General features: G+C 46.3%; 2 protein-coding genes across 2 annotated transcripts; both read left to right on the top strand.

The window, feature by feature from the left end:
* Positions 1-15: 15 nt before the first annotated feature.
* On the top strand, positions 16-27,928 carry LOC131138154 (neuronal acetylcholine receptor subunit beta-2-like). The gene is made up of 9 exons (XM_058086850.2): positions 16-1,765; positions 1,969-2,028; positions 4,980-5,125; positions 5,653-5,697; positions 5,941-6,050; positions 6,179-6,705; positions 21,233-21,714; positions 22,021-22,166; positions 25,799-27,928. Exons 1-9 carry the CDS (start codon positions 1,531-1,533, stop codon positions 25,812-25,814), a joined length of 1,767 nt encoding a protein of 588 aa, XP_057942833.2. The 5' UTR covers positions 16-1,530; the 3' UTR covers positions 25,815-27,928.
* LOC131127691 (uncharacterized) lies at positions 14,508-16,791 on the top strand. The gene is made up of 2 exons (XM_058069827.2): positions 14,508-15,902; positions 15,996-16,791. Exons 1-2 carry the CDS (start codon positions 15,241-15,243, stop codon positions 16,789-16,791), a joined length of 1,458 nt encoding a protein of 485 aa, XP_057925810.2. The 5' UTR covers positions 14,508-15,240.
* Positions 27,929-27,985: the final 57 nt, after the last annotated feature.

Here is a 27,985-nt window from a genome sequence, read left to right as displayed (position 1 = left end):
GAAAAATAAAGTTGACTGGAAGCAGCCGTTCGCCGTGTTCTTTTTTGGTATTGAAATCCTTAAGCAAAGATTGATTTAAGCTGCTCGACATTGTTCTATACTATAATTGTATACTATAGAACAATGTCGAGTGCATTATTGCCCACTTTTAATGCAGTTCGGCGCAGGATCGGATATATGGATAGTCCGGTTATATCGGTATTTTTTCCGACTCTCGAGAATATTGATATAACGAGACTTTACTGTACATATGTGTATACACGTGTGTGTGTGTATATACATATATGTGTATACACATGTGTGTGTGTGTGTGTATATATACATATATATGTATACACGTGTGTGTGTGTGTGTGTGTGTGTGTGTATACGTATACATATATGTGTATACACGTGTGTGTATATGTTGAACATTTAACTGGAACAAATAAGAATGATGTTCTACTTCTACGGGCCTCCCATTTAAGCTCATACACTGGAAATAATGTCCTATTTGAATATACAGTCATATTCTTTCACATCGAATGCTAGATTTAGGATTTGAAGTCCGCCTCCTCTCCTGTTGGCAGGGCACAAGTGCGGCAGCACTGATAATAAAGTATGATTTCTTGTTATATTATTTATTGTTGGTGTCCGCAATGAATGCTTTCTCGCCGCTGAAGTGTAAATGGGTTATTCATAAGTAAGTCAAACATCCACTCTGCGTTCATGTCTTCATTGCATCCATCCGCCAATGAGGTCTCTAAGAGCGTCTCTGTATAGTCAATCTCTGTATAGTGTCAGCCTTTGATAGAATTCCCAATGGTTTATCCAGTGCTTGGGATGGCAATCTAAACCACATGAAATGAGTTTGTTGCGACACTTGGCATATTTTAGAAACATGTATTTAACATTAATATATAACATCTATGTTTAACATTTAATTTAGTAATTAATTTTTAATTTCATGTTTGTTTCAATTAAGCATTTAACATGTATATTTAGCATTGTACTGTATATAACATTTACATTTAACATGCATTTGTAACACATCTGTTTAGATTTACCATTTATATTTACATTTAGTGTTTGTATTACAAATTAATATTTATAGTTAGCATTTATAGATGATATATTTTTAAAATGACCTTTTATGTTTAGATTCAACATTGAATTTAGCATTTATATTTACATTTAATGTTGGTATTTCAATGTAACATTTATATTTAGCATTTATAAATATTATATATTTAAATTCGCCATGCATGTTTAACATCTATAGTTACATTTAATGTGTGTATTTCAATTTAACATGTATATTTAGCGTTTATATACATCATTTAGATGTAACATGTATCTTTAACATTTATTTGTCGATTTAACATTGATTTTAGCATTCATATTTACATTTAATGTTGATATTTTGATTTATCATTTATATTTACATTTAAAGTTGATATTTTGATTGATCATTTATATGCAACATTTGTACTTAACGTTTGTCTTTGGATGTAGCAGTTAGGTAGAGATTTCTGCCTGAAATGTGTAGAAAATGAGTAGAAGGAGAGAGAAGCACATCAGGTCAGAAAGTCTGATTGTTTACATTTGGCACCAAGAAGAAGCATGGCGTCACGAGTCCAGGTTACGACGTCACGAGTGTCAGTGCCCCCCCCCACTCACCACCACGACCCCCCTCCTTGTGCTTCTCCTCCATGGGAGCTCTGTTCTCCGTATCTTTGTGGACTTGAAATTGAAGATGAAGACGATGACGATGAAAGAGATTTCAGGTGAGCCAAATTGATCCAAAAGGAGACAATGCTCAGCTTTCAGTTTTTTGTGTAAACTCATCTCCCTCTTTACCTCATACAAGTTTATGTTCGGCATTCATTCCGGCAACAAACAACCGGAGTTGGAAGTGGATCAAGTACTTTCACACCAAACGATGTGGAATTAGACTTTGATGTACTTTTTTGCGTTTGTTTCCCTCAAGTTGTACCAACCATGAGGACGATCATCAACACTCTCCTGCTCTTCACCGTCTTTCTCACACGTAAGTTGCTCTCCTTCCTTCTCCTTCCGTTCCATTGGAGATAGGATTCATGGGAGCACCACCGTTGACGTGCGGTCGGGGGCAGGTGTCAGGATGGAAAGAAATACAAAGTAATGATGGGAACATGACCTAAATATGAATATATTAGACATGCGATTCTTCTCATTAAAATCATTGACATATTTCCTGATCAAACAAAAGGCAGAAACCAAAGCTGAGGCTGCTGATGTTGCCAGCATGTCCTCTCCGGTTAGTGTGCAGATCTGCCTACCGTCTGAGTGAGTGCACAAGTTGGAGCATGTCGCCAATCGGGCGCTGCCGGGAATTGTGGGCCTAATGGGAAAAAAATCCCATCCGCCCCCCTTGTCGCTACACCTCTAGGACTTACAGGATTTATCAACTTTCCTTCAATGTAAGTCTGAATTTTATACAAGAAGAAACAAAGGTAGTATTATAACTTCTTGTCGGAAATATACGAGAAAAAAGTTGTAATACTGCTGTTTTTCATAGCTATCCCAGGCAAAGCCTGTATTAAAATAATGTGAAATTGTGAGAATAAAGTTGTAAATTTTGAAGAATAAAGTCCTAACTTTATCTATGAAGAGGGGGGCTATGAGATGCTAACCCATGCTAATCTGTAATGTTAGCACTATTCCCTCTGACGGGATGATGACTTTATCCTCCTCAATTGACTTACAGTGCATCCGGAAAGTATTCACAGCGCTTCACTTTTTCTACATTTTGTCATGTTACAGCCTCATTCCAAACTGAATTAAATTAATCTCTTACCTCAAAATTCTACACAAAATACTCCATTATGACAATGTGAAAAAAGTTTTTTTTGACATGTTTTGAATTTATTAAAAATAGAAAACAAAAAAATCACATTTACATAAGTATTCACAGCCTTTGCTTAATACTTTGTTGATCCACCTTTGGCAGCAATTACAGCCTCAAGTCTTTTGAATATGATCCCACAAGTTCAGCACACCTATCTTTAGGCAGTTTTGCCCATTCTTCTTTGCAATAAGTCTCAAGCTCCATCAGGTTGGATGGGAGACGTCTGTGCACAGCCATTTTCAGATCTCTCCAGAGATGTTCGATCGGATTCAAGTCTGGACTCTGGCTGGGCCACTGCAGGACATTCACGGAGTGGTTCTGAAGCCAATCTTTTGAGATCTTGGCTGTGTGCTAATGTCTACTGTCTATATGGTCAAGGTACATGACCAGTCTACTGAGGTCAAGAGCGCTCTGGAGCAGGTTTTCATCCAGGATATCTCTATATATTGCTGCATTCATTTTCCTTCTATCCTGACTAGTCTGCCAGTTCCTGCTGCTGAAAAACATCCCCACAGCATGATGCTGCCACCACCATGCTTCACTGTAGGGATGGTATTGGCCTGGTGATGAGCAGTGCCTGGTTTCCTCCAAACATGGCGCCTGGCATTCACACCAAAGAGTTCAATCTTTGTCTCATCAGACCAGAGAATTTTGTTTCTCATGGTCTGAGAGTCATTCAGATGCTTTTTGGCAAATTCCAGATGGGCTGATTGGTGGATTGCTGCAGAGATGGTTGTCCTTCTGGAAGGCTCTCCTCTCTACACAGAGGAACACTGGGGCTCTGCCAGAGTGACCATCGGGGCCTTGGTCACCTCCCTGACTAAGGCCCTTCTTCCCCGATCGCTCAGTTTAGAAGACCGGCCAGCTCTAGGAAGAGTCCTGGTGGTTCCAAACGTCTTCCATTTACAAATAATGGAGGCCACTGTGCTCATTGGGACCTCCAAAGCAGCAGAATTTTTTCTGTATCCTTCCCCAGATCTGTGCCTCAAGACAATCCTGTCTCGCAGGTCTACAGGTTCTTTTGACTTCATGCTTGGTGTTTGTGCTCTGACATGCACAGTCAACTGTGGGACCTTATATAGACAGTTATTATATTTACAAATCATGTCCAATCAACTGAATTTACTGCAGGTGGACTCCAATTAAGCTGTAGAAAGATCTCAAGGATGATCAGTGGAAAAAAGATGCACCTGAGCTCAATTTTGAGCTTCATGGCAAAGGCTGTGAATACTTGTCAATGTGATTTTTTTGTTTTCTATTTTTAATAAATTCAAAACATGTCAAAAAAACTTTTTTCACATTGCCATAATGGAGTATTTTGTGTAGAATTTTGAGGTAAGAGATTAATTTAATTCAGTTTGGAATGAGGCTGTAACATGACAAAATGTAGAAAAAGTGAAGCGCTGTGAATACTTTCCGGATGCACTGTATATTCTCAAAATATTCTCAGATCTCAGATTTTTCCCTGTGGCCCTATAGGCCGTCGTATGAAGGTGATGTGTTTTCTGTGCAAAAAAAACTTTTTTTTTGGACCAAAAATGAGTGAAATCAGTGGCGAATTGCGAATGCATACAAATACACGGAGCTGGCTGTGTGTGGTGTCCATTCACTCCAGATATCGCTTCATAGCTGGCATATGTACCATATATATAAATATCTCTAGCAAGACGCAGATGGGTGCTTTCAATAATTCACTGATGGTCCTTTTAACCTAAAATCAAGGAAGCAGAAAGCCAGGCGGACAAGACTTGCTTTGTTTTCGAGAGAGCTCTCCATCTTCACCTACATATTCATCCAATTTGCTGACTTTTTAAACACTTCTCCAGACAAAGACACAAATCGGAGGCATCGCTGTTCAAATCCGCTCGGCGAAAACAAATCCACTCTTGACAAAGTCAAGTCCACCAGGGTAGAAATACCTTCCATGATGGAAGCCATGCTGGTGTCTTCCACCATGCGACAAGCCAAACACCACCAATGATATTTTATGATCTGCACCCGTGGTGGTTTCAACATTTGCCAAAGCACCCCATCCACACCCACACCGACTTCATCAGACTAATTATGTCGTCTCAGTTCAAATGATTTATTTCTGTCTTGTGACTTTTCAGGAAGCAGAGCAGAGAGTGCAGAGGAGCGGCTGGTCAACGACCTGTTAGGTCCACAGCGCTACAACAAACTGATCAGACCAGCCATCAATAAGAGCCAGCAGGTCACCATCTCTATTCGAGTGTCGCTGTCGCAGCTCATCAGCGTCGTGAGTATCCTTATTCTCTCCGCCGTTAGTTTCCAGGAACAGGTCTGAATTTTGGCCATCATCCACAATCCTTGTGTCAGACATGAGCACAGCTTTTTCTTTTTCTTGTACATTTGAAAGATACAAAAACAGATCAAGAGAAACTCTTCCACAAGGTACCATTTAGCAACGGTACATTGATGATGACATACGCAAACAGACAGAGGATGTTTACAGTGATGGGACATGAACCTCCTACAACACTGACTTTAGCCTTAAGATGTGAAGATGACGATTGGTGGCCTTCCACAGCCTTAGAGCCGCACAGGAAAAAGGCCTGTGGCCCATGGTGCGACGCTCAACCCAGCCTCCTGTCTGTTGGTCAGACCAAACATGAGGGCCGGTCTCGCGATGGCCCCGTTCCCTTCACCTGGGCACCTCCTGACATGCTTCCACGCCACCCTGGCTTCTCCGCCTCTTTTCCACACTCCCCTTCACCTCAAGAAGTGGAACTCCTTTGCCTTTCTCACCTCTCTGTTCTCTTTCAGAACGAGCGAGAACAGATCATGACAACCAACTTATGGCTGTCTCAGGTAATGTCGAAGGAAAACATTATTCTCAAATAACGACTATTCCAATTTGATAAAATGAATACAACCTGAACAAATGGCTTCTAGAGCTGAAGTGTTCTAAGTGTTATATTGTAAGGCAATACAGGAAACAACACATACGAGGGGGAGGAGTGGTAGAGATGATTGTGTTGGGACATACCATAATATAAGGAGGTCGTATAGACTATAATCACTATGCTTGACGGACTGACTGTCTTTTAACAGGAGTGGAATGACTACAGGCTGAGGTGGGACCCAGAGAAGTACGAAGGCATCAGGAAACTTCGAATACCCTCCAAGCTCCTCTGGCTTCCTGACATTGTGCTCTACAACAAGTGAGTGCAAGGATGGAACGTGATGTTTTATTATCGTGTTGGATTGGTGCTGTTTCTTTCAACGGGATGGTCCAGTTGGAGGATGATTACCTCTAATGTGACGTGTCTTCCCCAACATGCGGTCACAGTGCTGATGGCGTGTATGAAGTGTCCTTCTATTGCAACACGGTGGTCTCCAACACGGGGGACATCTTCTGGCTTCCTCCGGCCATCTACAAATCAGCCTGCGCCATCGAAGTGCAGAACTTCCCCTTTGACCAGCAGAACTGCACCCTCAAGTTCCGCTCCTGGACCTATGATCACACGGAAGTCGACCTGATTCTCACCAGCGACTTTGCCAGTCGTGACGACTTCACGCCCAGCGGAGAGTGGGATATCGTCTCACTTCCCGGGCGCAAAAACGAGGACCCAAACGACATCACTTACCTGGACATCACCTATGACTTTGTCATCAAGAGGAAGCCGCTGTTTTACACCATTAACCTCATCATCCCCTGTGTGCTGATCACCTCTCTGGCCATCCTGGTTTTCTACCTGCCTTCAGACTGTGGCGAGAAGATGACCTTGTGTATCTCAGTCCTGCTGGCGCTCACTGTCTTCTTGCTGCTTATTTCCAAGATTGTGCCGCCCACCTCCCTGGCGGTACCCCTCATTGGTGAGTGGCATCTATGTTTTATTCTAGAGCCCACCATTAGGATTATAGTCATGTGAAAATCCCAACTAGCAACAAAAAACATTCCCTGACACCATTCAATCCCGTGTGAGTATTTTTAAATGAATGCTTCTGCTTGAAAGAGTCCAGTAATCTCACCATAGCGGATTCATTATTCCCGATGAATTTCCTCAAAGAAGAAACGTTTATTTCAGGGAAATAGCATTGGAAAAACACCATATCTCATCATGTTCCATTTGAGATGCTGTTGGGGGGTCAACATTTGTTCCACGTTTGTCCCACAGCCACCAGCCTCGGTGTCATAATAGACGGTGATTTTAAACTTAATAAACAAATTAATGCTGTTTTAAAATCATCTTCAGCTTTTATCCAAAATTAAATCATTGTTATCCTAAGTCATGCACACTTTTATTTCATCACGTCTGGACTACTGTAATGCACATTACTCTGGAATTAGCCAAAAATCTCTCTCCTGCTTACAGTTAGTCCAGAACTCTGCGGCACGGCTTTTAACAGGAACCAAAAGGGAGAGCACATCACCCCAATTCTCGCCTCCCTGCATTGGTTGCCTATTCGCTTTGGGATTGATTTTAAGACTTTATTGTTTGTTTTTACGGACTTGATTGGGCTGGCCCCAAAATACATTTCGGACCTCCAGCGCAGTCACTGAGGTCCGAGGGCCAGCTCCAACTCGTGGTGCCCAAGACCAGACTTCAGACCAGGGGAGACTGAGCCTTTTCTATAGTCGGCCCCAAGCTATGGAACTTTCTTCCCTCCAAAGTAAAAAATGCCCCCACTTTTAATCTCTGGCTTTTATCTCGGCGTGAGTCGTATGGTCCTCTGTGTCTTTTAGTCCTTTCTTTTTGTTTTCATTGTTTTTATTTTTCATACTGTTATTGCTTTGTTTCTTGTTTTTAATATTTTACTGTCTTACATTTGATGCAATTTGATTTGATTTATTTGATCTTTGAATTCCTGAGTAAATTCAATTTGTAATTTAATTTCTTTTATTTTTACTTTTTATTTTAATAGTCGGTGCAGCACTTTGGAAATGCTGTTTATAAAATGTGCCATATAAATAAAGTGGATTGGATTGGATTGGATCGGGTCCTATTGCAGGCGCCTGGAAACACAATATACTGTAACTTGATGGCTGCTGAGATATGGTGGAAACATGGAAAAATGGCCAAAATCATACAAATTCCCTCCGAACATTGAAACATATACTGTATTTCTTAATTTGACCAAAAACAGGGGGAAAAGACTTGTCATTGAAATTGACTGTGACGTGCAGTGAGGTTCATGGCAGGTGGGGCACGACGCTGACTTTTTTTATGTTAATACACTTCAAATTTCAAAATTGATTTCTCAGTCCATTTATTTATTCTATTAAACATTTGTGCTCTTAAATGTTATTTAGTATATGACGTACATGCACCCCCGCCATCCATCCTGTCGTGGGTTCATTCAAGGGAGAAAATAAATTGTTACAGAAACAAAACAAAAATATGATGGCTCAGACGAACAAAAAAAATACACAAATCTAGCAGAAAATAATTTAAAAATGCAGGCACATGTTACCAACAATGTAACCTTGTACCACTTCTACTCTCTCATCAATGCAACAGCAACTACTCTCATATGTTCTTTTCACACGTTCCTCAATCTACTCTCTCTCCGTTTGGAGAGACACCTTCCCGTTAAATAGTCTCGCCCCTCCCTTGGGCGTACCCACTCAACAATAGGGGTGCAGCACTCTGTTTGCGACTTGGTTCAGTCCAACGTTACCTGACCACTACTTGCGCGCCAATTTCGCTTCTTAGGGGGACTGTCCCGGAAGTAGTCCTTTCCGGTGTGCGTCGGCAGCAGGCTGCGTCTCGTGGTTCAATGAGGTGAGTCTTGCGTATGCATAGTATGGATTGTGTGTGGCGTGTGGACATCGAGTGTGCACCCTCGAATGTCCACACATGGGGAATACATTGTCCGGACGCGGGGAAAAGTTTGTGTTTGGTTACGTGCCAGCGTGCAGTGCGTGCACCTTCATTGCCCCGTGGGAATGAGCAGCGCGAGCAGCGCAACGTCTCATCGGGATCGAGTAGTCCTCTTCTTCGTCACATTATCCTCCTCCTCCCCAAGGTTGGCGATGTGCGACAACCTGGAGAGGTAATCTGCCACAATGTTTATTTTGCCTGCTCTATGCTGAATTTGAAACTGGTATGGCTGGAGAGAGAGGTACCACCGAGTGAGGCGGCTATTGTGGTCCTTCATGGTTTTAATCCATGTTAGAGCATGGTGGTCAGTCTCCAGGTCAAACTCTCTCCCCAGCAAGTAATAGCGTAGGCTCTCAAGGGCCCGCTTCATGGCAAGGCCCTCCTTCTCCACTGTCGAGTACCGGGTTTCACGGGGAAGCAGCTTACAGCTCAGGTACATCACTGGGTGCTCCTACCCTAGGTCCCCTTGTGCCAGGACTGCCCCCAGTCCTACAGCAGAGGCGTCCGTCTGTACCAGAAACCTGCGACTGAAGTCTGGCGTTCTCAACACCCGGGAAGAGCACAGGGTCGCCTGGAGCATCCGGTACGCAGTCTCGCAGGCCTCGCTCCAGATCACTGGGTTTCTCTGGTCCTTTGCCGTGAGTGCCGTGAGAGGTGCAGCAATGGTGGCAAACTGTGGCACAAACCTCTGATACCAGCCTGTCAAACCAAGGAAAGATCTAACTTCTTTGTTTGTTTGTGGCCGCGGGCAGGCCTGGATGGCCTTCACTTTGTCCCACTGAGGTCGGACCTCACCACGTCCCAACCGATAACCCAAGTATTGGGCCTCCTCCTTGGCCCACTGGCACTTGGCTGGGTTGAGGGTCAGTCCTGACTTCTGGATCTGGCGCAGGACCCGGTCTCGATGGTTCAGGTGGTCCTCCCAACTTTTACTGTAGATCACTACATCATCCAGGTAAGCAGTGCTGTAGTCCTCACACTCTCGCAGCACGCAGTCCATCAGCCTCTGGAAAGTGGCGGGTGCTCCATGAAGCCCAAAGGGCATGACCGTAAATTGAAAGAGGCCTGCAGGCGTCTGGAAGGCAGTGTAGGGACGGCTGGACTCTTCCAATGGCACCTGCCAGCAGCCTTTACAGAGGTCAAGGGTAGTGATATATTTAGCTTGACCAATCCTCTCCACCAGGTCATCGATCCGGGGCCTTGGGTAGGCATCAAACTCAGAGATGGCATTGAGCTTGTGGAAGTCGATGCATATGCGTAGAGAGCCATCTTTCTTTACCACTATGACAACCGGGCTACACCACTCAGACTGTAAATTCTCGATCACTCCCAAACGCTGCATCTCCTTCACCTCCCTCACAAATGGTGATACCAGATGTTGGGGTACCCGATAAGACCTCTGGCGGATGGGCCGTCTGTCTTTGAGGCGGATGACATGACCAGTGGTGTCTTCCCTGGATTAGCTGCAAACAACCCAGGGACCCTCCAAAACACTTGGCTGAGCTGCATGGCTTGTTTTCCGGTGAGGTGGTCCAGCACAGGTTCTGCCCTTTCTGTGACATCTACCAGGTTTGTTTCCTCCTCGTCTTCGCTGTCGACCTCTGCCACCCGGATCCTGTATTGCGGCCTCCCTCTGTACAAAAGACTCCTTGTTATACCCTGTTCTGTTCTGGTTTTCTGACATGTGTGTGGGCGTGACTCGGAATTACTACGCTGGTCGGGTACTTGAACGCACCGTGGTAGCCGCTAGCTTTGTGAGTTGATGTCACTCGAACTGTTTAGCCCTGGGTGTTGATGTGCCCACACGGACGTCGTGGTGGATGATATGTATAGCTGTGTGCGTCTATAAACGTGAGTAAAGTTTATCACTCATTTAATGTTAGACACCGCCAATCTAGTTCGCTATTGTAGTGTTTTTGTGCCATTATGTCCAGCCGTCTGGCTGGTTGCTAACTGCCTGTTAGTTAGCCTCGTTAGCATCGCTACTGTGTTGCGGTTCAGACGTGAACGCATTGCTAACTAGTATTGTTTTGTGTGGTTGTTGCCACACAGAAACCACACACACACACATATATATATACACACACACTACACTCACAAGTTACCATGCGCACCCACCTACCTGTGATGCGACGTATTACAAATAAATAAAGCAGCCATCAAGCTGGATGTGGACGTCCCTCATTGCTACTGCACTCACCTGAACAGAATTGCTGTCCTGACCCGACACCCTGGAGTGATTGCTGACCATTGCTACACCCAATTAAATCCCCCTTACTACAATTTTTGGTCCTTCGAGCCGGATAGACGCAACCACTTCAGTCATTATGTTCAGGCCACAGGAGAGAGAGCCCAGAGGTGTGGACCGCCCACAAAGAGTAAGACAACCGCCATCACATCTTCAGGACTACGAGGTCAGTTACCCTATGAGGTGCCACGTTCCTGGAGATGATGAGCGGGCCACACAAATGTCTTCTCCAGAAATTATTAGATCGATCCAGAGCATGAGAGAAGAAAACGACCAGCTGCGGAGAGATGTCCAACGTCTTTCAGACATGATCCACAGTCTCCCAGCAACCTCCTCAAGGACCCAGACACAGTCCAGACGCCAAATATTCACCACACTGGCACTCGCCAGCAAGCCGACGCCATCTAGTGGCCATCAAGGCCCACGTCAGCCACTCATTAATCCACCGGTGAACAACGATGCTCCTTCACCTCCACAAGGCAACCAAAGTGACGTTGTTGAGGACCTCAGACAGTGTTTGGAGGAATCAGGATTAGCCAACAAGCACACCGAGTCACAAGTCACGTCTGGCATTTCAACTCCTTGCTCGCAAGACAAATTTGAGATGAGCTACACAAAGGAGTGCCAAGAGCCGCGTCACCACGACGACCAAGACAGCTCACCACCCAGTAAAGCTCACCATCAGTCTAACTATGGCCAACAACCTTGGCCTAAAGTTGCACCGAGGCAGTCTTATGTCAAGCATCACTCAAGCTATGAAGAGGGCGACAACCACTATCATCATCCTTATCATCCTCCACGCCATCCAAGTTATCCTTACTACAGCGATGAAGGCCGTCATCCTGCAACGTCCCGTCTACAAAGTAGTCCAAGAGCCTGTCACGAAAGCCGCTACTACGGGCACGAAAGTGGATACCCTCTGGATTATAGAGGCCACCTCGATGATTATAACAGCGCTGTTTATGGACATGACAATCGGCAAAGGGAGGAGAGATACCCACCTGACACGCCATATCCTTCTACCACTCCATATGGCCGAATGCCAGCTCTGGACTCCTACCATGGACCGAAACCAACCATCCCAGACTTTAAGTCAGAGGATCCTCGTGAATTTGAAAGACTGAAATTGGCCCTGGACAATTTACTAGGCCTTTAAGTCATTCGCGCTCCAGGTTCGTGCACTTGTCGGAATGCTGCATCAACTTGGAAGCCAAGGTTGGACGGAATTGAGATGTGGTTCACATGTGTCTCGCCTCTTAGCTAAGTTGCCCCACGACCTAAGAGCTAACTTCCACAGATACTATGTGAACCCCATTCATAATCCTATTCCAACTCTAATCAATCTGGCAAACTGGCTTGAATATGAGGTACGAGTTCAAGTCAGTGGAGACCAACACAGCAGTACCTCAGCCAGAGAGAGACAAGTCTCATACAAGACTCGACCTCCCGACTACAAGTCACAGAGAACTAGTGCTATTCTTCATGGCAGCGAGTCTACCGACCTGCAGGAGAACTCCGATAAAGCGCCAGCTGTTCCAGTGAGGGATGCAACGCCTGATAAACCAAAGAAATACTGCCCCTTCTGTGACACAGTGCAGCACTATCTGAACCAGTGCAGCAACTTTAAACTACTGTCAGTAGAGCAAAGGATGCATTGGATTAAAGCAAATAATCGATGCTGGAGATGCGGCCGACAACACCTTGCAGCAAAGTGCAACCTGAAAGCTAAGTGCAAATGATGCGAGAGGAAGCACCTGGAGGTTCTACATGAGGTCAATTCAAGCCAACATTCTTCAGCACCCAGTAAACCCAAAGTACCTGAATCAAGCACTTGTTTAGTGAGTTCCGTGTCAGAGACTTTGTTCATCGATCGGCCAGCCAGTAGCCGCCAAGTGTTACTCAAGTTGAGTCGAGTCATCCTCCGGAGCGGCAACAAGATACTCGAGACCTATGCAATATTGGATGATGGGTCAGAGCGCACAATACTCCTCAACGATGCTGCTGTTCGTTTGGGCCTTGATGGGAAGGCTGAAGACCTCACACTCCGAACAGTCCGACAAGAAATCTGTACCATCTGTAGCCACTGTGTCCTTCTCAGTAGCTGCTGCATCTCAGCCAGACAAATGCTACAAGATTAACAAAGCCTTCACTTCCAGAGAGCTGAATCTAGCCAGTTACACCTATCCAGTCAAAGCGCTACAGGAGAAATATCGCCACCTGAGAGACATTCCACTGCCACCCATCAAGGATGCCCAGCCGCTGCTGCTAATTGGGTCAGACTATCCTCATCTAATTACACCAGTGGAACCAGTATGTCTAGGCCCACCCGGCGGACCTGCAGCAGTACACACCCGACTCGGATGGACGTTACAAGGCCCTACCAGCCTATTGAACCACCAACTTTCCCCCCAGCAATGTCTGTTCACCGCCTGCAATGCTCCAGAAGAAGAACTCTTCAGGCATGTGGAGAAACTATGGCAACTAGACATCTTACCATAGAGAAATGAGCGTCTGATTACTAGATCAAAGCAAGATGCAGAAGCAGTCCGCACCCTTGAATTGAAGACCACCAGAGTAATGGTAGATGGCGTAAACAGGTATGCTACTCCGTTACTATGGAAACAAAGCCTACCTCTGCTTCAGACAACAAAGGAAGCAGTGCTGTCCCAGCTATGTGGGGCAGAAAGACGACTTGTGAGAGATCCTAAGAGAGCCGCCATCTACTCGAAAGAAATCCACAAGCTCATCGATGCCGGCTACGTCAAGGCCATCTCTCCTTGTAAGACCAAAAAGAGCAACTATTCGTGGTTCATCCCCCACCACATGGTGCAACACAATGGGAAATACCGAATAGTCTTCGACTGCTCCTTCACATTCAATGGACAGAGCCTAAACGACCACCTACTCCCCGGACCCACACTTGGAGCTAGCCTCCTGGGGGTCCTGCTCAGGTTCCGGGAACACCCAGTGGCCATCAGCAGTGATGTCAAGGCAATGTTTCACCAAGTCCGCCTGCTTGAAGAGGACAAACCATTCCTTCGCTTCTTGTGGCGGGATGTTAAAGTGGATCAAGAACCTACCACCTATGAATGGCAAGTACTCCCGTTCGGGACGACGTGTAGTCCATGCTGTGCTACCTTTGCCCTTCAGACTCACGTTCACAGGCACACTGAACCAAAGGAGAATGCCCGCCTGTCAGCAGAACGCTGCTTCTACGTTGACAACTGCCTGCAGAGCCTTCAGTCAGAGGATCAAGCCAAGCAGCTGGTAAGCCGACTACACACATTACTGATGGAGGGCGGATTTGAACTCCGAGAATGGGCCAGCAACGTACCCGCTGTCATTAGACACCTGCCCAAGGAATCCCAGTCAGAAAGTAACACCCTATGGTTCGCGCAACAGACAGCTGACCCTCAGGAACGCACACTTGGACTCTTATGGCAGTGTAGGGCAGACACACTTGGCTACAAACAACACCAGAGTGAGTGTCCCGAACCGACTATGCGCAACATTTATCGTCTTCTTGCTCAACAATAATGTCCTCTGGGATACGTTGTTCCCTACATCACAAGAGCCAAGATTATTGTGCAGCGCCTTTGGGACCGGAAAAGAGGATGGGACGATCCCAATCTCCCCGAAGATCTGCTGCAGGCTTGGAGGGCATGGGAATATGAACTTCCTCAGTTGGCACAAGTCATATTACCTAGATGCTACACTGACCGCTTCACTGATTGCAGTATCAGCAACCGGACCATCCATGTCTTCTGCGATGCATCCGAACGTGCATATGGATCGGTGGCGTACCTGCTGACCGACTGCGGTGAAGGACAAGTTCAAGTGGCATTCCTAGCAGCTAGATCCAGAGTCGCGCCAAAGAAACAACTCTCCATACCCCGACTTGAGCTGTGTGGAGCCTTAACCGGTGCACAGTTGGCTTCTGTGTTGATCAAAGAGCTCACAATCAAGATCCAAGCAGTAGTATACTGGACCGATTCCACCACAGTCCTCCACTGGCTCCAGTCAGACTCCTGCAGATATAAGGTATTTGTGGGCACTAGAGTTGCAGAGATACAGTATCTGACAGACATCAATGCCTGGCGCTACATTGACTCAGCCACAAACCCAGCAGACGACATTACAAGGGGAAAAACACTAACACAGCTCAGCGGAGTGAGCCGATGGAGTCACGGACCCCCCTTTCTTCTACAACCGTCTGACCAGTGGCCTGAATCACCACCCAGTCCAGTCCTGGAAGAAGCGGAGGAACTAAGGAATGCCATGTTTAGTGGCTTGACGGTCAGCTCAACCGATTCAGAAATACCTGACATCATTCAGTTTAGAACATTTCAAGAGCTTCTGGAGGCAACCACACAGAAGCTGCACGGGGCGGCTGACAACCCACGTCCCACTGCTGCTGATTACCATGAAGCAGAGCTGGCCCTCCTCAGGCTCACCAAATCAAAGAGTTTCCCAGAAGAAGTATCCCTGCTCAAAATGGGTAAACCACTCTCATCTAACAGTAGACTGTTAACCCTAGCTCCTGAATATGACCAGTCATCAGGTCTGATACGTGTCGGGGGAAGGCTTAGACGATGTGATAGTCTGAGCCAAGAGGAACTGCATCCCATTCTCCTGCCATCTTCTCACCCAGTGGTCAAGCTTCTAATTCAGCATTATGACAACCAGCTGCACCACCCTGGATCAGAGCGTGTTTTTGCTGAACTTCGCAGGAAATACTGGATACTGAGAGGCAGAGAAGCGGTCAAGAAGCACCAGCATTACTGCGTGGACTGTAGGAAGTGGAGAAGCCGCCAACAGGTACCAAGGATGGCCGATATACCCCCCTCCAGTTTGAGACTATGTCGACCTACCTTCTATTCCACTGGTGTTGACTGTTTCGGACTGATGATTATTAAAGTGGGACAACGCACAGAGAAGAGGTGGGGCATTTTGTACAAGTGCCTCACTACTCGTGCAGTCCACCTGGATCTCCTACCTAACATGGATACCGATTCCTTTTTAATGTCACTCAGGCGCTTCGTTGCTCGCAGAGGCAAGCCCTATGAACTACTCTCAGACCAGGGCACCATTTTCAAAGGAGGAAATAAAGAATTGCATGAGGCCTTCGGTGCCCTAGAACCTGCAATCAAGGACCGACTTGCAGCCGAACAGATCCGTTTCAAATTCAACCCACCTAATGCTCCACACTTTGGCGGCTCCTGGGAACGAGAAGTGAGATCTGTTAAGAACGCCCTACGTACCACTTTGGGAGCTCAGACAGTGCCAGAGGAAGTTTTGATGACCGTCCTAATTGAAATAGAAGGAATCCTCAATTCAAGGCCCTTGGGTTATGTATCCTCTGACCTTGCTGACCCTGATCCAGTCACACCCAACTGCCTGTTGATGGGGCGGCCGGACTCATCACTCCCTCAAGTGATCTACCCTGCAACAGAACTGCTGAGTCGGAAAAGGTGGCGTCATTCTCAGATTCTAGCCGATCACTTCTGGAAACATTACATTCAGCACTTCCTTCCCACTTTGCAAGCCCGACAGAAGTGGAAGACGGAGAGTGATGACATTACCGTCGGCACAGTCGTCCTCATTGTGGATCAGCAAGCCCCAAGAGCCCTCTGGCAAATAGGGACAGTGAAGACTGTCATTCCTGGAGCAGACGGCCGAGTGAGTGATGTGGACGTCCCTCATTGCTACTGCACTCACCTGAACAGAATTGCTGTCCTGACCCGACACCCTGGAGTGATTGCTGACCATTGCTACACCCAATTAAATCCCCCTTACTACACCCTCCATTCCTTGAGTAAATTGACATGATGTCTGCTTTGCCTTCTTCTTGTCAGGGTGATGTATTTCATACATTACTGGGCCCATCTTCCGGATTACAGTGTATGGGCCCTGCCACTTGGCTAGCAGCTTGGAGTTGGAGCTCGGCAAAAGCAGCAGAACCTTCTGTCCGGACTGGAGTTCTCTATGTCTGGCTTGTTGGTCGTACCAAGCCTTCTGGGTCTGCTGGGCCTCACAAAGGTTGACCACTGCCATGTCTTGATATTTGGACAGCCGCTCCCTCATTTCCAGCACGTACTGTACTACACTGCGATCTTTGGCTGCCTGGCAAGGCACCTCCCAGCTCTTCTTCAGCAGGTCTAACAGGCCCTGCACCTCCCAGCCATAGAGCAATTCAAAAGGGGAAAATCCGGTGGAGGCCTGTGGGACCTCCCGGTAGGCGAAAAGAAGGAAGGGCAGCCACCGGTCGCAGTCCCGTCCCGTATCCGCCACTTCTGGAGCATTTTTTTCAAGGTCTGGTTGAAGTGCTCCACCAACCCATTTGTCTGAGGGTGGTATGGGGTGGTCTTGATGGGGCTGGCCCCCAGCTGCCGATGAAAGAGTTGCATCAGTCTGGAGGTGAAGTTGGTCCCCTGGTCTGTCACGATCTCATCTGGGATCCCCACCCTGGAAAACAGCTGCACCAGACAACGCTACACAGCCGGGGCAGTGACAGTTTGCAAGGGGAAGGCTTCAGGGAATCTCGTGGCATAATAGCTGATGACTAAAATGTATTGGTGCCCTCTGCTAGTTCTCGGCAACGGTCCCACAATGTCCATCGCAATACGTCGGAATGGTGTGGTAATTATTGGTAGAGGCTGTAAGTGAGCACGGTCGGATCTGCGTACCTTACAGGTTTTTTGGCATACTCCACAGGTTTTGCAATATGCTTGAACATCTGCATACATAGAGGGCCAATAAAACCTAGAGCTGATTCTGAGATAACTTTAATTGCGTCCTAAATGTCCTGCCCAGCGTAACGTGTGTGCGAGGTGCAATATAAAGGTCGACATGATAGCGGTACCACCAGGCGCTTAGCTCCATCTTCTGACACATATAATATACCCTTTTCCACCAGAAAACACTGTCACTCTTCCACGCCTCCTGCCCATCCCCCACTTTTCCAAATAAGCTATTCAGAGTCACATCTCCCTTTTGCAAAACTGCAATGTCTTTGGGTATATGCCACATGTCCTTGCCCCTGGTGTCTTTTAGGTCTGGCTCCCCAGACTTCAGACCCTTCTCAAAGCATCGCTGGCGGCGAGACTTTCGCCACCTCAAATAAACTATTGTCCAAGGCTGCGAAAGCATTCAAGCACGAATGCTCCTTCTGTTCTGGTCTGTTCTGCTGTGGTCTGGGCTCGAGTAACGGGCCGTGACAACCTGGTTTCCAACCCCTCTTCCATGAGTACATTTAACAGCCCCGGTAAATCCCATCCCAAGATGGCTGCTACCGGCAACTTGTCCACTACTCCCACGGTCATTAAATAGAGTTGTTCATCTCCAACAATGGTAACATCCACAGTCGGGTAAGAGTGTCTGTCCCCATGAACACACGTAATGTCCTCCAGCCTATTATAATTCACCAGGCCCATCGGCACTAAATCCCTCCGGACGAATGACAACTAGCTACCTGAGTGTAGTAGAGCAGTTACTGGTTCCCCATTCACAGTAACGTTTTTAAAGCGCCGCCGTTTCCCTCCAGTTTTCAGGGCTTCCACACGGAGTGTGTAGCAAGCCCCGGTTAACTTAGCCGTCTGTATCGGGCACACTGATGCTTTATGTCCCGGCTGCTGGCAATAGAAACAAATAAATCCCTCACCAGCACCTTGCTGACTTGTTGCTGGGCTGGAGTTTGCTGACGTCGGCTGGGTTGCTCTGTATGGTCTTTGCTGTGTTGAGGAGTCACGGCTGGACCAATTTGAACCTGCTGAGGCGCCGCGCCTGGCGTGGATGTACTGCAAAGCCAACTTGGCTGCCCCAAGGCCGTCGGTAGGCCCATGCTCCTTCACCCACTTGCAGATGTCTCCCGGAAGGACGCGTAGCAGCTGCTCCAGTATGATGTGCTCGCCGATCTGCTCCTTCGTGTGCTGTTCCAACGCCGATAAAGACCTTTCAGCCTGTGGTAGGTCTCTTTCGGGTTCTCCCAAAACGGGACTCCAGAGGCCCGAAACTGCTGCCGGTAGCTTTCTGGTAAGATGTCAAATTTTGTCAGGAGTGCTTCTCTTAGGTCCGGATACGAATGAGCCCTCTCCTCGGCCATGCCAGCGCCTTCCCAGTGAGCAGGGGCACCAGACGACATGCCCACTCACCCTCTGGCCATGCCCATGTTTTGGCAATGCGCTCAAAGCGCAACAGGTAATTTTCAATGTCCTCTCCCGCTTGATATTGCGGAATGCTGGGATCCCTCCAAGGTCGGTGCTCTGGTCCTGGTGGATCCACAGCGCCACCTATCCTGGAGCTGCGTCCATAGGAGAACTGTGCCGCAGTCTTGGGGCTGGTGTGGGGGGACTAATTCTGAGGCTCTGTGTCGTCCACTCAGCAGCAGAGGGGCCCTGATGGGCTGCTGGTGCAGCCAGTCGTGCCTCCTGTGCCCTCTCCTCTTGCCTTTGTATAGAGGCTCTCAGTCCCCTAAGCTCAGCCAATACCTCCAGCCCTCTTTTCTGCTGGCCTTCCATAAAGATCCTCATCACAGCGAGAAGTGGCTGTACTGCCTCCTGAGCCCCACCGGGTGTTCGAGGGGCTGCAGCGCCACCCTCATCCTCTTCTTCCATTGCCAAATCCAAAGCACCTGCCTCGCCTTCTGCCATGTTGAGCTCCTGTTTGTGCGTATGCTTTCGACTGGCCATCATCCCACTTCTGACACCAAATGTTGTGGGTTCATTCAAGGGAGAAAATAAATTGTTACAGAAACAACACAAAAATATGATGGGTCAGACGAACAAAAAAATACACAAATCTAGAAGAAAATAATTAAAAAATGCAGGCACATGTTACCAACAATGTAACCTTTTACCACTTCTACTCTCTTATCAATGCAACAGCAACTACTCTCATATGTTCTTCTCACACGTTCCTTAATCTACTCTCTCTCCGTTTGGAGAGACACCTTCCTAGTCTCGCACCACTCTCGTGGGTGTACCTACTCAACCATAGGGGTGCAGCACTCTGTTTGCGACTTGGTTCAGTCCAATGTCACCTGACCATTCCTTGAGCGGCAATTTCGCTTCTTAGGGGGACCGTCCCGGAAGTAGTCCTTTCCGGTGTGCGTCGGCAGCAGGCTGCGTCTCGCGGTTCAATGAGGTGAGTCTTGCGTATGCATAGTATGGATTGTGCGTGGCGTGTGGACATCGAGTGTGCAGCATCAAATCTCCACACATGAGGACGCGGGGAGAAGTTTGTGTTTGGTTACGTGCCAGCGTGCAGGGCGTGCACCTTCATTGCCCCGTGGGAATGAGCAGCGCAACGTCTCATAGGGACGGAGGAGTCCTCTTCTCCGTCACACATCCATTTTTTATACCGCTGATCCTCATTAGGGTCGCAGGGGTACGGTGGAGCCTACCCCAGCTGACTTTGGGCGAGAGAAACACACTAGCCTTCTTCAGGAAAGGTTTTGATCACCTTTTGTGAGTTTGGATTTATAATCCTCCATTTGGCAGCTAAAATCATTCATTCATTCAGCAGAGAATCAAAATATTTGACTTGCTGTTGTCAAAACAAAACATTGTTTTCCTCTCTATGGAAGCACGACACTGACAAGCACAAAGCATTCCAACAACAAAACCAAAAAAATGTTCTGTTCATTGGGGACATGCAGGATATATATCAGGAGTTTTATAAAAATTCCCCCATTTTCCATAATTCAATGTTTTTTGTGACATTTTTCCCAATTTCAATGTTCAAATGTAACATTACGTGTCACAGTCTGCTTATTTGGTGCACGGTTGCCTGGCTCAGGTCGGACAGTTGTCATCTCCCAACCTGATGGTTGCTGGTTCGATCACCAATCGGTCAATAGATTTTAACACATTTCTAGGAAACGCTGATTCTATATTTTAGTTCAGCTTCAAAATCATTCGCAATTTCTACCGACATGTTATTTATTCATCCATGAATTTGTCTTGGAGATGAGTAAAATATCTATCGGTCACTTCACCACATTTTTGGCTAACCTCTCACATTTCTCAACCGATTCAAACCAATCCAACTTCCAAATGTTCAGCTCATTTGACCTGTATTATCACTTAATTCTGCATTATTATCCACTTATGGAATAATGGGATCAATGGGATGGGTTTTCCTCCAAAAAACGGCCCATTTTCAGTGAAAAATAGAAAAGAAAGAAATGCAAATCTGCTGGATCTTGTGGGACGGTGACCCTTGTCTTCACCAGTTGCAGTACTATTTACATCCTTCTTGTGTTTACCTTTAGGTAAATACCTGATGTTCACCATGGTGCTGGTCACGTTCTCCATTGTGAGCACCGTTTGTGTCCTGAACATTCATCACCGCACCCCGTCCACTCACCACATGCCTGAATGGGTGAAGCGTCTCTTCTTAGTCCAGCTTCCCACCCTTCTTCTCATGAGGCGTCCAGGTGCGGCTAAAAAACTCAAACGGACTATTGCGCAACAGAGGGCCATCCCAAAAAATCCTTCCCAGGCTGCGACGGATAAGCGACAGTTCTCCAACATAAAACTTGGTGGTGCTCAGACTGATTCTGACTCCTTCTATGTGAACGCGGACTGGGCCCACAAGTATTGTTGGAGGGTGGGGGACATCCCGGACGTGGGGGGTCGACGCTCAGACCTCCAGAGGCCCTTGGCCACTCAGTGGGATGCGGATCTGCAGGAAGCAGTGGAAGGAGTTCAATACATCGCTGAGCACATGAAGACCGAAGATGATGACGAAGGGGTGAGGATACTTTTGTCACTTACTGCCTTCCTGAGACGGTAAACAGCCGCTTTTCTGACATGTCATTCTTGATGTGAATGAAATCATATCTGTCAATAAACTATCTGAAGTTTTCGTCATGAGAGACAGCAAATTTCCTGACTTGCGCAAAGCTCTGGTTCTTCATAAATATTACAAAATCATAATTGCACATTAGCCTAGTGGATCATAAGCCTTTGTAAGCCAGCAGCCATGAATAAAACACAAGCTATTGGACACGTTTCAGCCTCAACACCCTCAGACGTCTTTTGTCTGTGTTCTTTTCAGATCATAGAGGACTGGAAGTACGTCGCCATGGTCATAGACCGTTTGTTCCTTTGGATCTTCATCTTGGTGTGCGTGGTCGGGACACTGGGGCTCTTCATGCAGCCGCTCTTTCAAAGCTACAACACACCCACTGCTGATGACGCAGAGTAAGCAAAACACACGATGAAACACAATGGAACACACCCTGAAACCAAATGAAACACCCTGAAATAGACCTTGAAACACACCCACTACTGACGACACTGAGGAAGCGAAACAAACCCTGAAACACAATGGAACACACCCTGAAATAGACCCTGAAACACACCCTGAAACACAATGGAACACACCCTGAAACACACCCTGAAACACACCCTGAAACACACCCTGAAACACACAATGGAACACACCCTGAAACAGACCCTGAAACAAACCCTGAAACATAATGGAACACACCTTGAAATAGACCCTGAAACACACCCTGAAACACAATGGAACACACCCACTGCTGACAACACAGAGTAAGCGAAACACACCCTGAAACACACCCACTGCTGATGACACAGAGTAAGTGAAACACACCCTGAAACAGACCCTGAAACACACCATGAAACAGACCCTGAAAAATACCCTGAAACAGACTTGGAAAAAGACCCTGAAACAGAGCCTGAAACACACCATGAAACAGACCCTGAAACACTATGGAACACACCCTGAAACAGACCATGAAACACACCCTGAAACACACCTGAAAAACGATGGAACAAACCCTGACGAAACTGCTGACGACACAGAGTAAGTGAAACACACCCTGAAACACACCCAGTTCTGACGACACCGAGTAAGCGAAACACACCCTGAAACACAATGGAACACCCCCTGAAACACACCCACTGCTGACGACACCGAGTAAGCGAAACACACCCTGAAACACAATGGAACACACCTTGAAACACACCCACTGCTGACGACACAGAGTCAGCGAAACACAAAATGGAACACACCCTGAAACACACCCGGAAACACTCACTGAAAGACAATGAAACACACCCTAAAACACACCCTGAAAGACAATGAAACACACCCTGAAATACAGCATGAAACAGACCCTGAAACACAATGGAACACACCCTGAAACAGACTATGAAACACACCCTGAAAGACACCCTGCAACACAATGGAACACACCCTGAAACACACCAACTCCTGACAACACAGAGTCAGCGAAACACACCCTGAAACACAATGGAACACACCCACTGCTGACAACACAGAGTAAGCGAAACACACCCTGAAACACACCCACTGCTGATGACACAGAGTAAGTGAAACACACCCTGAAACAGACCCTGAAACACACCATGAAACAGACCCTGAAAAATACCCTGATACAGACTCGGAAAAAGACCCTGAAACACACCTGAAAAACGATGGAACAAACCCTGACGAAACTGCTGACGACACAGAGTAAGTGAAACACACCCTGAAACACACCCACTGCTGACGACACCGAGTAAGCGAAACACACCCTGAAACACAATGGAACACCCCCTGAAACACACCCACTGCTGACGACACAGAGTAAGCGAAACACACCCTGAAACACAATGGAACACACCTTGAAACACACCCATTGCTGACGACACAGAGTCAGCGAAACACAAAATGGAACACACCCTGAAACACACCCGGAAACACTCACTGAAAGACAATGAAACACACCCTAAAACACACCCTGAAAGACAATGAAACACACCCTGAAACACACCCTGAAACAGACCCTGAAACACAATGGAACACACCCTGAAACAGACCATGAAACACACCCTGAAAGACACCCTGCAACACAATGGAACACACCCTGAAACACACCAACTCCTGACAACACAGAAACACACCCTGAAACACACCCACTGCTGACGACACCAAGTCAGCGAAACACACCCTGAAACAGACCCTGAAAAAGACCCTGAAACACAATGGAACACACTCTGAAACACAACCACTGCTGACGACACCAAGTCAGCGAAACACACCCTGAAACAGACCCTGAAAAAGACCCTGAAACACAATGGAACACACTCTGAAACACAACCACTGCTGACGACAGAGTCAGCGAAATACACAATGGAACACAACTTGAAACACACCCTGAAACAGAATGGAATACACCCTGAACAGACCCTGAAACACACCCAGAAACACAATGAAACACACCCTGAAACACACCCTGAAACACACCCTGAAACACAATGGAACACACCCTGAAACACATCCACTGCTGATGACACCAAGTAAGCGAAAAACACAATGTAACACACCCTGAAACACAATGGAATACACCCTGAAACAGACCCTGAAACACGCCCTGAAACACACCATGAAACAGACCCTGAAACAAAATGGAACACACCCTGAAACACAATGGAACACACCCTGAAACAGACCCTGAAGCATACCATGAAACAGACCCTGAAACACAATGGAATACACCCTGAAACAGACCATGAAACACAGTAGAACACACCCTGAAACACACCCTGAAATACACGATGAAACACACCCTGAAACAGAACCTGAAACCGACCCTGAAACACATTATGAAAGAGACCCTGAAACACACCATGAAATAGACCCCGAAACACACCATGAAACACAGCCTGAAACACACATGAACTCAGACCCTGAAACACACCCTGAAACAGACCATGAAAAGGACCCTGAAACACACCATGAAGCAGACCATGAAACAGACCCTGAAACACACCCTGAAACAGAACATGAAAGAGACCCTGAAACACATTATGAAAGAGACCCTGAAACACACCATGAAACAGACCCTGAAACACACCCTGAAACACACCATGAACTCAGACCCTGAAACACACACTGAAACACATTATTCATAAACAAACCCTGAAACAGACCCTGAAACAGACCCTGAAACACACCATGAAACACATCATGAAACAGACCCTGAAACACACCCTGAAACACATTATGAAACAGACCTTGAATCACACCCCGAAACACATTATGAAACAGAACCTGAAACACACCATGAAACAGACCCTGAAACACATTATGAAACACACCTTGACACATCAAAATCAGGGCAGGGACAGAAAAATCTTTTTTTTTTTTTTTTCCTCCCAAGCAGTGAGGTGATCCATTTATGTTTTGAAATATTGATTGAAGCTACTTTAAAGAGCGAGCAGTCTTCAGTCGAGCAGAAACAACCTTTATCCTGAACTTTTCATGCTGGTTGCATCTTTTATGCTTCTGCAGAATTTCACGACATTCCACGGTGATGCACTTAGGACTTGTGTGTCACTGGGCTACACAAATGAGTAAATATGCACAGGAGACAGTGGAGGGCAAGCTAAGCTAAGCTAAGCTAAGCTAAGCTACTCGATCTCCAGAGTACCAGAGTCTACGCACACCACCCAGCCAGGCGAAAGCACTCTTAGGCAGTGTGGAAAACGTAAACGAAGACAAGGAAGGCATGCAGCAATACGAGCTGAGCTCGACCTTTACACTTCATTACCCAATATAAGAGACACGATAAGAAAATAAGTTATTTTTTCTTACTTCCTGTTTCTGTACAGTACTTCCTGTGATGGCCACTGTCTCATCAATATGGCCAGTGTAGAATACCACATATCATCACATAATCTTTGAATGCTTATTCTGAATAACGGAATTAGTGATATTTATATTTATAATAATAATTTATAATTTATTTATTTATAACACCCAACAAGGACATACTGACCATGTTGTCTTTTCCTTTCCGTAGGTACGGGGATTTCTAAGACGTGAGAATGAATATTGACTTTTATAAACTCAAACTAGGAAGCCGTGTACATAGCGGCAAGTGCTCTCCCGAACCGGATGCGGTATCAGCTGTGACGACTGTGCGTGTATCGAAGTACCTTCAAGGTAGAAACCACCACACATTGTTTCTTCGTGTTGTGCTGTTATATGGGTTGGAATTTGCCCAGACTTCACTGACTTTCTACGAGTATCACTGACTGTTAGCACAATCTTGAATCTGTATCGTTCACTTTCACCAAGTAGAGACAATAAAAAGTATGAGGTTTAATGACAGCAACGGTTTGAATGAAGTATGTTTTTTGTTGCACCACTCTTGAGAAATACCATATTGTGTAATTGTTAATGTTAGCGTAGTACAGAACTTGACTAAGACTTTTTATCTTCTCAAAGGGGACCAATTATGCAAATTTTTGACCCTTTGTATTGAGTTTTTTGCGGGGCTACCGTGTTCCTGACAGTGAGCACTGAGGTTCTCTCAAACCCTCGTGGATGCACAGCACGTCCAACATTGCATGCCATTCATAATGCATGTTCATGTTCACATAAAACAATCCCATATGAAATGCCGTTGACAGATGAAAATATTTTTCTCTTGTTCCGATAACTTCTGCCTGATCTTGCCTCGTAAACAGAGAAGCAGAGCTTGGGGGAGGGCTGAGAGTGTATTGTGCCCACAGACACCTCTATAAGGAAACCCGCCCCTGTGTGACATCACAAAGGATCGGCCCTTTGGAACAGAGTGTTTTGAGCCATCCCAAACTTCTTTCAAGGCTTACTTCCAAATGCGCAAACCTCACTGTCTGAAACTTTTTAACACCATAATACAACATTCTAACTACATTTATAGGTTAGAAAAGTGGAAAAAGCATAATAGGTCCCCTTTAAGACACAGTATCTCTCAACTGAATTGTACACCAACGAAACACGTCTTCTTGAAAAATGACTGTTTCATGTTCTAGTGTTGTATCACTGCTTGCTGTGATGGAATAATGTTTATAAAGATCATAACCTCCTTTTGCTTCCACCCCCCCGGCTTTATATTACTTTTATTTCATGCAAAGAGGCAAAGCTCTAATCGTAGATGTCGAGGAATGGAATATTCAGTTGCAAACCTAAAATGTTTGACCGCAAAGTCCAATATGTTGACTGGAAATGGATTTCAAATCACGACAACAGGTGGTATGGCCTCCGTTTTCTGGTATGCAAAAACCGCAAAGTCTAATATGTTGACTGGAAATGGATTTCAAATCACGACAACAGGTGGTATGGCCTCTGTTTTCTGGTATGCAAAAAGTACAGAAAGTGTGCAATCATTATTTCAACAAAAGTAGGCAGGTGTCTAAATTTGGGCATCCCAACAGAAAAATGACATCAATATTAAGAAATAAATGCTTCCTATAGCTTCCAATGAGGGCCTGGATTCTGGTTGAAAGTATTTTGGAGCATTCCTCTTTCCAAAACATCTCCAGTTGCGTCAGGTTTGATGGTTTCCAAGCATGGACAGCCCGCTTTAAATCCCACCACAGATTTTCAATAATACTTACTAGGTCTGGGGCCTAAGATGGCCATTCCAGAACGTTGTAGTTGTTCCTCTGCATGAATGCCTTTAGGAATATTTGAAGAAGCTTTCCAGTACCTGCACTGGCCACACAGCCCCCCAGCATGATGGAACCACCACCAAATGTTACTGTGGGTAGCAAGTGTTTGTCTTGTAATGCTGTGTTCTTCATCCGCCATGCATGCCGCCCCTCCATTTGACTTTCATCAGTCCACAGCACCTCATTCCAAAATGAAGCTGGCTTGTCCAAATGTGTTGCAGATGTAGCATACGTACGACTCCGTTTGTGGCATGTGAGCAGAAAAGTCTTCTTCCCCATGACTCTTTCACAATAGCTGAATAGTTGAAGGATGCACAGTGACACCATCTGCACCAAGATCATGCTGGAGGTCTTTGGAGCTGGTCTGTGGGTTGACTTTGACCCTTCTCACCATCCTTGGCCTCTGCTTATCTGAGATATTTCTGGGCCTGCCACTCCGGGCCTGAACTAGAACTGTACCTGTGGTCTTCCATTTCCTCACTACGTTCCTCAGAGTGGAAGCTGACAGCTGAAACCTCTGAGCTAGTTTTGGTATCCTTCACCTAGACCAT

Source organism: Doryrhamphus excisus, linkage group LG9 (assembly GCF_037039965.1).
Source record: "Doryrhamphus excisus strain RoL-2023G ecotype Guam linkage group LG9, RoL_Dexc_Guam_v1.1, whole genome shotgun sequence".
Taxonomy (NCBI): domain Eukaryota; kingdom Metazoa; phylum Chordata; class Actinopteri; order Syngnathiformes; family Syngnathidae; genus Doryrhamphus; species Doryrhamphus excisus.
This window is presented reverse-complemented; position numbering and strand designations above follow the sequence as displayed.